This window comes from Haliotis cracherodii, unplaced genomic scaffold, assembly GCF_022045235.1.
Source record: "Haliotis cracherodii isolate W230 unplaced genomic scaffold, xgHalCrac1.p SCAF_11, whole genome shotgun sequence".
NCBI classification, from domain to species: Eukaryota; Metazoa; Mollusca; class Gastropoda; order Lepetellida; family Haliotidae; genus Haliotis; species Haliotis cracherodii.
Genome location: NW_027266266.1, coordinates 1,178,524 through 1,190,385, shown reverse-complemented (window position 1 = coordinate 1,190,385; position 11,862 = coordinate 1,178,524). Strand labels below are relative to the sequence as shown.

The window sequence follows — 11,862 nt, the reverse complement described above, 5'->3', positions numbered from 1 at the left end:
ACAAGATGACAGACAATTTGTACATATTGACATGGCATTGAAAACGAGACTGATTGAAGCACTCACAAAAACCTCACTCTTAGTCAACTGTTTAACACAACAACTCCAAGCTTACAAAGTGTTTTTATTTTATTTTAGCAAATTGTATTTTCTATACATCTGCATTTAAACAGACACATCATACTCATTTTTGTATTTAGGTTAGTTTGTGTAACGAACATTCTGTTAAGTTTAAGAAGCGAAAGTAGAGGTAGATCAGGATTATCTCCCCTGATACATATCACGACCAACTTCCCTTACACATGGATGGATTGTCTCCCCTGAAAAAGCTTCAGGATTGTCTCCCCTCACAAAGTCTACCCGGTACGACGTACAAGTATAAACATGGCTATCAATATCACAATGGGAGTACAATATCTCACCCAGTTTACAAATAAGTTTGAATAACTTTACAGCTTTGATTTATCGCGATGGTAGATTTGTAAGAGCAAATGTGACTGTCCTCCCGTTTCCTACCTTTAATAATGTCAACACTTTAGAATCACAGAACTCCATTCGTTTTCTTCGAAGAATCAACACATGGTCAGTTAGTCTGAAGGTAAACAACAGTCTATTGAATACAAATAAATTTGTTGCAATTTTTGTTGACATGTATGATATTAGCTTTCGTTTCCATTTGAGCATAAAACAGCTTGAAAAAAGACAATTAAAGACCAAGCCGAAGAGTGATAATTCAGTAAATTCATATCGACGATATCCTCATATTATTATCGTCATCAATAATATCTTAAATAAAAAAATAATTGACGGGCCTTCATATCCAGGAATGTTCTAATAGCACGATAACAAATGTTTCATTACCTCGAAATCCTGTGTGCCGTGTGTGGCCATGTCCTTACACATTCAGTGCCTATGACCCTATGCCGAGAATGCCTTTGTTTCAATACCTTGTATACCCACGTGACTATTCCATAAATACCTCTGTTCCGGTGTCTAGAATATCTGTCATACATATATTTTTGTTTCAATGTCTGGAATATTGTTTGTGTCCAAAGTCAAGAATAACTATTTTACCATGCCGTAAGTACCTATGTTCTAATAACAGGAATACCCCTCAAAACTCTCTAGGAAGCATGCACTGTGTATATAGATATATTTACAAAAGCCTGCGATACACATTTATGAGGCTGTGACGATGCGACTAGAAATAAATGCCTTCGATCTTGAACAAACAAACTATAAAACAAAACTACAAAACTATGCGTTGAGAACGAATAACATCTCTTTCATATTCTACGTGCTTTCTAATTCTGTGTCGAACATTTTTGAAATGAACTTTTTCAGGATTGAAAGGTCCTGGTTTGCACAGTAATGGCGGAATCGACACAGAAGAGGCTTCCCATAGCCGCCAGATGCAGATGTAGAGAAGGAAACTTGTGCGTGAGAACAATGTGATTACGTCACAAGGTCATTACGTCACTCCACCGATCAAGGTCAGAGGAATTCCTCCTTGCACCGAGCCCAAACCAAGTACACCATGATCATCACGTGACCACGACACGCGACTACACGTGACCATGACACGTGTTTTGAACCGATCAGTTCTCCCGGAAGTAGGTGCCACGTCGAGTGTATGCTGACGGTACCGATGACGCTGCTGCAAGTCAGGAAGTGCAAGACGTTACCCTTCATCCCGCCATCGCGGCGTCCAAACAAGATTTGGAAGGTGACGGTCGTGTGACTACGGGATCCGGGAACCATCCTCCAAAAACACATGGAACGAGTACACCTTGCCTCCTCCCCACGCGTACAGAATGCCGTCCTTGAAGTTGTAATCCAGCATGGAGACGTGGACATCGGCGTCGTCCAGAGCCGGGAACACCAGACTTCCCCCCTTCAGAACAGTGTCCTTGGCCGTGGCAGTGTCGAAGATGTATTTGATGTAGTTGGGCGTTTCGTTGAAGGACTCCACCGTGTAGAGGACGCCGCAAATCATGAATGTGTTGCTGGCAAGACTGCGGGGGTAGCTCGTCAGCCATGTCTGTTCAATCTCCATGCTGGCGTCGTTGATGCGACTAATCATGATCTTCCCAGCGGTCTCCGGCGTGTTGTAGATGGCCCACAACCCGTACTCGTCTACGGCGAGGTCTATGTCGTTGATGTCGCCGAACTCGAACGCGTATTGGTTCTCCATCCCGGTCTTGGTGACGTCAATCTCGCCCATGTTTTCCATCCTGTCCAACTTGTACTTGATTATCTTGCTTGTGCCCTCCCTCTGGCAGTAGAGGCAGCCCCGGTAGATCACATGACCAGTGCCTTGACATTTGAATGGCAGGTCAAAGGTTATGGAGGTGAATGAGTATTGAAGGTCAATCTCTGACTCGTACTCCACAAGTCTGTCCGAGCTCCCGCTTCCCGCCATGATGAAGATCGTCCCCGTGTCGTCCGCCACGTCTTTCATAAAGGCGCCACGTTTCCCCTTCACGTTGATGACGTCACCGGCGCCGATGGCCACGATCTGTTGAGGGCAAGTTCCTGGAATGTACAAAATAAACACTTAAATGTTTTGTTTGCGAAAGAAGCGTTTTCAAATTTCGTGTTGTGCCCTCTGCAAACTATGGCCCTCTTTAATTGGAAGATCAGAGGATTGTTTGGACTCGATTGTTTACAGACCATCGTCCTAGGATATAGCAGGAATATTGCTAAGTGCAACAAACACCTTGCAGACTGTCAGTGAGGGAGGGAGATTAACGCCGCTTTGAATATGATTCAGTAATGATATATGGTATGTCAGCTTGACGACGAGGCAAGCCCGAAGTGATGCAGGTCTTCGTGACATCCATGGACACGATGGTGATGCTGACAAACCCAGCAACACAATCAGGAAACGGACATTGCTGTTTATGTGTTCACCATGAAACCTGGTACACATCGCATTTATGATTGACAATTCTTCCTTAGTATTTTGCGGGGTGAGTGAGTTAATATTTAACGTCACATAGGCAATATTTCAGCCATATCGAGCCCCTGTATTTTGCAGGGTAGATATATCACGAGGATGACTTCTGTGGGGGGATATATGCCCTAGTTATAATTATTAAGTTAGCTGAACTAGGCCATCAAACCATTCATAGTTTCTTTGTGAAACCTGCACACGTAAAGTCAATACTACATACATGCATGCAGGTAAATGACGGGAAACGATTCGCTCTGCAGAATTGCGTCCCTTGGGCACGCCAGCAACCCATGATCGTGGGTTCGAACCCCGATTCGACCCGATGAGGTTTCTTGGTTTCTCAGCACCATACCCGTGTTGGTAAGGCCTGCATCACTTTGGGCTTTCCTCCCAAATGAAGCTGACCCGCCGTGATATTTATGGACTACTGTTAAAATCAGCATTAAACACAACTCACTCACCCATTCACTCCGCTTTAACACAAGGACTTGTCAGTATACTGTGTTTGAGTGGGGTATCTATCTGTAACTCCGGCATGGTATCTCAGGGCTCTATAACACTGGCATACGACAGGACTGGTACAAGCAGGCACACAGACAGACGGTTAGACCCGTGAAGATTCGAGGTAGAATAGGTCTTCAGCAACACATGCTTGCCGTTAAAGGCGACTAACGGGATCGGGTGGTCAGGTTCGCTGACTTGGTTGAAGAATGTCATCGATCCCAATTGCGTGGATCGATGCTCATGATATCAATCACTGGATTGTCTGGTCCAGACTCGATTATTTACAGACCACCGTCATATAGCTGGAACATTGTTTAGTGCGGCGTAAAACAGAAAACCAAACCAAAAAAGACAGACGGAAAGACGTACAGACAGACACACGTCGCTATGTAAGTGCAATACTCTTTAACATTATGAACGTTAACACAGCTTCACGTCACTTCTGGGGGAGGCTGTTCTCGCGCTGAAGGAAGGTCAATGTGATGTTATTAAGTACACTAAAAATGTGTGCAAACACTGACAAGACATGTTTAGATCTAAACATGATCAGGAATGTGTTTCAACCATTAACGGAATACAAATTTGGTGTGTTCTATCTTACCGCATTTAGGTCTAAACACATAAAATACGATGTCGTCTCACAGCCTAAACACCACCTGAACGCATCCCCCCAATCTAAACGTTCAGAATGTAACCACGTTAAAATGCGTTTAGATTTTAAATATGTTTAAAGTTAAAACATGTTTCGAATTTAAACATGTTTAATGACGTGCATAAAAATCTGCGTTTCCCTAAATGTATTGCCGCTGTATAACTGATAGTATTTCTCTCACACCGGAGGCTGATCATACAAGTATATCTGATGACTACGATCGACCCACAACTATGATGTTAACAACACCCACCCACCCCCAAATGAATCCATATGTACTGCTAAAATCGCTTTTATCGCCACTTTTCACCCTCCTCGCCACTTTTTCAAATATTTAAAACAAATAAAATTAAATTTTATTTAGGGACTTTATTATGAGAGGGGGAAGGTGGGTTGGGGGGTGGGGGGTTGAGAAAATGTTACGGGGAGCATGAGATAATGTAACATTACATGGCAAAAATGATACAGCCCTAAGACCAATCTCCCCCTCACCCCCCTCACCCAACTCCACCCCCTTTAAGAAACCACCAGTCTATTTTTTCAATGTAGCAGAGGTTACCTGTATTAGAGCCGCGCTAAATTGAATTTGGAGCCGAACTCAAAGCAAACGCTCGCTGTAAAGTAATCAATCGGATGTTGACAGGAGTTTAAATGATGCATGGTGAACAGACGGAAGTGTGATTAGTTCTCTCGGTGATAGTAAGTAACAAGAACACTGTGTGACTTCTCAGACCACGCACCATGACAGCTTCAGTTTTACCCATGTCAAACGGTGAGGTCGTTCTGACTTGTAGTCACTGAGAAAAAACAAACATTCCGTGCAGCCTTGACGGATCGGGTTGGACTTTGATATCTAACACCAGACCGTGGACACAGATCGACACAGGCACCAGACCGTGGACACAGATCGACACAGACACCAGACTGTGGACACAGATCGACACAGACACCAGACCGTGGACACAGATCGACACAGGCACCAGACCGTGGACACAGATCGACACAGACACCAGACTGTGGACACAGATCGACACAGACACCAGACCGTGGACACAGATCGACACAGACACCAGACTGTGGACACAGATCGACACAGACACCAGACTGTGAACACAGATCGACACAGACACCAGACTGTGAACACAGACCGACACAGACACCAGACTGTGGACACAGGTCGACACAGACACCAGACTGTGGACACAGATCGACACAGACACTAGAATGTAAACACATACCGACACAGACACCAGACCGTGGACATAGACACCAGACCGTGGACACAGACACCAGACCGTGGACATAGACACCAGACCGTGGACATGGACACCAGACCGTGGACATAGACACCAGACTTTAGACATAGACACCAGACCGGGGACACAGACACCAGACCGTGGACATAGACACCAGACTTTAGACATAGACACCAGACCGGGGACACAGACACCAGACCGTGGACATAGACACCAGACTTTAGACATAGACACCAGACCGTGGACACAGACACCAGACTTTAGACATAGACACCAGACCGTGGACACAGACACCAGACTTTAGACATAGACACCAGACCGTGGACACAGACACCAGACTTTAGACATAGACACCAGACCGTGGACACAGACACCAGACTTTAGACATAGACACCAGACCGTGGACACAGACACCAGACCGTGGACATAGACACCAGACCGTGGACATAGACACCAGACCGTGGACATAGACACCAGACCGTGGACATAGACACCAGACCGTGGACATAGACACCAGACCGTGGACATAGACACCAGACCGTGGATATAGACACCAGACCGTGGACATAGACACCAGACCGTGGACATAGACACCAGACCGTGGACACAGACACCAGATCGTGGACATAGACACCAGACCGTGGACATAGACACCAGACCGTGGACAAAGATCGACACAGACACCAGACCGTGGACACAGACCGACACAGACACCAGACCGTGGACACAAACCGACACAGACACCAGACCGTTGACAAAGATCGACACAGAAACCAGACTTTGGACACAGACACTAAACTGTAGACATAGGCACCAGACAAAGATCGCCACAGACACCAGACCGTGGACACAGACCGACACAGACACCAGACCGTGGACACAGACCGACACAGACACCAGACCGTTGACACAGACCGACACAGACACCAGACCGTTGACAAAGATCGACACAGAAACCAGACTTTGGACACAGACACTAAACTGTAGACATAGGCACCAGACAAAGATCGCCACAGACACCAGACCGACCTATGGGACAGAACACTAGCACAGGTACTTACCTAATTCTTCCTTGTTGATATTTGGCCGCCTTCTCTTCTTTTTGAGTTCTCGGGACAACATGCGTCTCATCGTCAACATGGTCTGATTCACGAATCCTAACTGTAAGTACAGATCGACCTCTGACCTTGCGGCGCTCTGGAGACTCTTAGAGGTCACGTCAATCATCAGTTGCAGTGAATCCATCATCTTGGACATCTCCGCGCTGTGTGAGAGAATGGCGGTTCTCATGAACGTGTACTGGTTCTGAATGGCCGCCAACATGGTGTCCTTGAGCGTCACCGACTGATACTGCATGCGTCGCATAGCGTCCAGGTCCGACTGTAACTTTTCGTCACCGGAAGCAAGATGGTGCGAGATGTTGGTCATGGAGGAAGACACCCGGGACAACTTCCGCTTGATCCTTTCCATCTTCTTCGTGGAGTTCCGTATGGTATCGGACATCGGACTAGCGTCACGGAAATAGTACATGTGAGCCCTCGTGTGTTCCGAGTCTCGCTGTGGCCTCATCGGTCGTCTGTCCTTCTTCGAGGGTAACATCCCCGCTTCCTTCAACTCGGCGTTGGTAGCGTAGATGTTGACCTTGGCCCCCTTTCCCTGACACACCACCCGGATGTTGTTTTCAACAAGGTCCAAGTCATACTCACATTTGTCGTTTTTAATCGGCTTAGCCTGAGAAAAATCCACAGCACATAGAGAAACGATAACCCACAGACACGCTGATAAATGGCCCATTTTGTCTGTGAAATTGCAAGACTGGAACAGCAAATGTACAGCGACACCGACTCTTCAAAGAATTGATCGCACGGCGAAACGTTTTAGCTTCAAAAGAATAATAACACAAGCGTCCAGGGAGTCTGCGAGCGAGACTGGGTGTAGTTAAGCCACTCTAACTAATCACCCAGAGTGCCAGAAAACATGGAGCTCTAGTAGAACGTTATCTAAGAATACGTCACAGTCGAGGACGTTGCAGAGGTTCCATTGTGTTGCATACGTCGTTGTCGTACCCGCTACTGCTTGACTTCTACACTGCGTCACTGTAAAGTGTGTTTGGTCCTCGGTTTAATTGGCCACAGGAAATGTAAGACGACTCGGCAGTGTAGTCGAGTATACACGATAACACTTCTCCTCAAACCGGGGAACTGAACTGTATAACTGAAGCAAACCAAATTATTAACCCTTTAATTCACTTCCAGTATAACATTTTGTTATAATAAACGACCTAGCTTACACAACTCTATTTCGTTGTTCTGTTAACGGATGGAAAACTGTTACATGATCTGAGGTAAATCCTAAGGTAATATTCACTGCAATCCAGTTGATGGAATCCAAATTCAGGTTGTGATAAAAAGGGTTAAAGAAACAAGCGAAGCCAGCTTGAAGAGTAGCACCTGCATGCAATGCTATGTGTCGACAGTTGGGACTATAAAATATTAATTTGATTGGTCTGATTCTGTTTACAGCAGAGGCGCTGTGGTCGGTTTCTCTCGCCAGCCAAGTGAAAGCTTTTGGCTGATGACTGTAGCCTGCCTCATCACGAATGTTCATTATCTGTCATCGATTTGGCTTAAGTCCTAATACTCTTTCAAATCAATTTTACCGTTGAAATGCACGTTTTCATTAAAGCGGCTTCAATTGGACTTTGACAAAATCAATTCCACAGGAGTCCTGCACAATGTTGGCAATGTGCCCTTGAATTAACTGTGTGAGGTCAACTGTTGGCAACGGAGCTTCACAATGGAGCAATGCCCCACCTCTGCTGTAGAGTAAACATACCCCTTCACAACCTATTTCATATTTGAATTGTAATTATTGTGTATGCAAACACTGACATAAGCTCCTCACACTCTTCACCGCCGTGTATGTGGTGTGACAGAGGTGGGCCTCCGAAATACCTCACATTCTTACAAGTATCTACCACGCAGAATTATTGTGTCTCTATTTGCATTGTTGTTTCATTTGATGCTGTGCAGAGCAGTTCACTCACCCGTGGAGCATGGAAGGGCTGGTAGTTAAAGCGTTTGCTATGTTTGAAGCCCATTTCTTGTATACCCCTCCATCACGTTGATAGAATATTTCTAAAAGTGGCCTAAAACTCAACTCACTCTTCACCAGGCAGCCCGAGATATAGGAGTACACAGTAGGGGTATACCTACCCGTCCATCATCTACTGGTCCGATGACGAATGACTATGTATACAGTGGGCATCTCGTTCATACTATTGACGTTAGTTGTGTCAGCACCACACTCCGCGGTATGCCAGCCCCGGCGGCCTGTAAATACTCGAGCCTGAGTCCGACAAATCAATGACGTGATCCACACCAGCGGTTTACGATTATCGATGAAAGTCAATCTACTTAGTCACCGAGCCTGGCCACCTTCAGATACTCCACGGGATTGATATCAGATGTACAGATATAATTAATTCACGTGTCAAAATAAATTCCACAATCAGCGAGCCCTCATACCAAGACAAATTAAAGTGTTGCACAGCGACACCTTGAGAAACGAGGCACAACAGTCAATTAGGATACAAACACCAGCAGTAAGTCTGAACTGACCGTTCTCCACCAAACCTGTTAATCTGGACGGAATCGATACCAGGGGACCCTGTTAATCTGAACGGTATCGATCCCATGGGACCCCGTTAATCTGAACGGTATCCATCCCAGGGAACCCCGTTAATCTGAACGGTATCCGTCCCAGGAAACCAGGTTAATCTGAACGGTATCCATCCCAGGGAACCTGGTTAATCTGAACGGTATACATCCCAGAGAACCCTGTTAATCTGAACGGTATCGATCACAGGGAACCTCTTTAAACTGAACGGTAACGACCCTAGGGAAACTATGTTAATCTGAATGGTATCGATGCCAGGAAATCGCTTTAATCTGAACGGTATCGATCCGAGGGAACCCCGTTTATCTGAACGGTATCGATCCCAGGGAACCCTGTTAATATAAACGATATCGATCACAGTACATACAGTGTTTCCGGACTTTCGTCATACAGCTGAGATTTCTCTATTCATGTTCGGAATGGATCTGCCGGAGATTGTTCCCTCGAGTGTTCTGTGAAACAAGTGGGTTCGGGTATTTCCAACTTACGCATTTCTACTAAAAAATATGGCCTTGATATCGTAACATGCAGGAGTGGTTGTAATTCTATACTGTTCTTTGTAACAATACTGTTAACGTTGTCTGTAATACTGCACCGTTGTGTAATAACTTAAACTGTTGTTTGTAATACTATACTGTTGTTTGTTATACTACACTGCTGTTTGAATTGGTAATACTATGTTGTGTCTACTGTTGGGTGGATCATCTAGATTTGTGATGACGCATCCGTCGTACCACCGCTGACCGCGTGTCCGCTCACGAATATTTTACGACCGCTTCGTCTGTCATTGTTGCGTGGCCGACACATCGGCTGGTAAAGGTCTTGTGTTAACATGCTCTTTCTCTTTATAACTGGAAATCAGTCTTTACATACTCTTACATTGCTAAGAAAATGACTATTACAAGTTGATTATTAATTAGTTCAATACTGATTATTTGAACAGAGGAATTTCACTATCAGCTCGACAGAAGCACAACGTGGCTGAACTGTGTTTTGTCATTGGTTTATCGCGTCGTGGTATGAACAACCTTCAAATATGTGTCCATAACAAACAGCACACCACAAAGCTGGAGTAGATCTTCTACTTTGAACAGTAAGCATTGTCTTTACATGGCAGGGTAGATATCAAGACGTACTTGGTAACGTCGCACAGACAAAGTTGAAGCGATGGTTCAAGTTCTACGTTCTAATATCTGATGTTGGCGAGGACACAGGCGGATTGAATGGTATTTATCAGGTGTGCCATTTATATCCTGTACCTGTTTATTCATATCACTGTTGTCAAATCAATACAGTGGCAGTGGTAGAGAGCATGTTGAGAACATCGGTCTTGACAGAACATGTGCTTGTCGCAGAGAAAGGGCCAAATCACATGATATGATATGCCAGTCTTATCTCGCCACAATAAAACTCTGCCCTGCTTACACGGTGTAACATCCAGTGCCTATCATAGCCACTAGGACCTGTGAGGATCCGGGGTAGAATAGGTCTTCAGCAACCCATGCTTGCCGTTCAAGGCGACTAACGGGATTGGTTGATGCATATCATCGTATTCTAATTGCGTGGATCGATGCTCCAAATGTTAATCATTGGATTGTCTGGTCCAGACTCGATTATTTACATACCACTGTTATATGGCTGGAATGTTGTGGGTGCGGCGTTAAACAACAAACAAAAAACCCAACACAGCCCATTAGAGTAGAGTAGAGGGGAGTATTCTGACCACGTGATCACACCAGCTGGCCACAGCAGGTACACTCCATGGGAACATTGTGGGCAGCTGTCCAAGGTTGACAGTTAAAGTTAAAAATTAAGTAACCATAAATTAGACATAAATATACAAAACCATCCAAGCCGTTACATCATCAGAGACTATGCTCTTCATGTTCAACTATTGATGATGAAAAACACTACCTACTTCACTGTACCAGATACAGTCAAGAAGCACTCCTTGCCTCGTAGCAAGCTGAGGGGTGAACCAGGTCAATGTTCTATTAAGTTGGTTAGTATAACAAAATTATGAAATCATAGTTGAGATTATTGTATCAGGAAGGTCTATCACTATCAATATGATTTAGCTGAGCGTGGATGCTGATGCTGGGGATTGCAAGTCAACTCGATATTGTATAAATATAGCAGTGGACATGTATGGGTGAATCTAGACGTTGACGGTGTTAAATCCTTTTAGAATGTGTTAAAGGTGCATGGCAAATGACAGTCAGGTGTGGTGTGACCAATCTTACATTTGTCTAGATTTGAAACATAGTTTGTGAAAACTAGTTTATAAGTGTGGAGATTATTTATCCATTGTTAAAATAAACAGTTATAGAATTACACTGACAAACGTCAGATGTAATCCCAATTTGATGATAGAAAAAGGTAGAAAATATGGAATAGTAAGAAACACACGAATTAAATTAATGTCATCCATTTTAGTGTACATGGGTTAGTGTCTCTGAGGCAATGGTTATTAGTTTGAATCATAATTCCTAGGTAATAGAAATAATAAGAACAAATTGTCCCTATAAAACACCGGCGTACTGTCAGCGTATCTAGACTTGCCTTTTATAAGGATAGAATGACACTACATCTATGGACGTATCATTCAGTACAGACTTGGAGCAAGGCTAATCAGCACCTAGACTAACATCTAGTCTCTGAAATAAACATATCGTACAGAAAAAGAAACAGTCGTTCAGTTATCTTAATAAAAATATAATAAAAGGAAGCCGAGTAATCTAGACTTGCCAAACATTATAGAAATGCATGGGCTGTGTTTGATATATATTTGTATCAGGATTTCCCGACATGGCTAC

The 11,862-nt window shown here is 44.4% G+C and overlaps 1 protein-coding gene across 1 annotated transcript; it reads right to left on the bottom strand.

Moving 5' to 3' along the window:
- Nucleotides 1–107: 107 nt before the first annotated feature.
- LOC139456078 (noelin-3-like) lies at nucleotides 108–7,573 on the bottom strand. The gene is made up of 2 exons (XM_071237587.1): nucleotides 6,430–7,573; nucleotides 108–2,535 (listed from the first exon to the last, which is right to left on the bottom strand). The coding sequence occupies exons 1-2, from the start codon at nucleotides 7,160–7,162 to the stop codon at nucleotides 1,742–1,744; spliced, it is 1,527 nt and encodes a 508-aa protein (XP_071093688.1). The 5' UTR covers nucleotides 7,163–7,573; the 3' UTR covers nucleotides 108–1,741.
- Between the last annotated feature and the right edge of the window lie 4,289 nt (nucleotides 7,574–11,862).

What these genes read in the sequence shown, in the direction of transcription:
- LOC139456078 (XM_071237587.1), bottom strand. Translation starts at nt 7,162, where the DNA reads ATGGGCCATTTATCAGCGTGTCTGTGGGTTATCGTTTCTCTATGTGCT. An exon ending in TATCAACAAGGAAGAATTAG is followed by an intron (nt 2,536 to 6,429) that starts GTAAGTACCTGT and finishes TGTACATTCCAG; the next exon opens with GAACTTGCCCTCAACAGATC.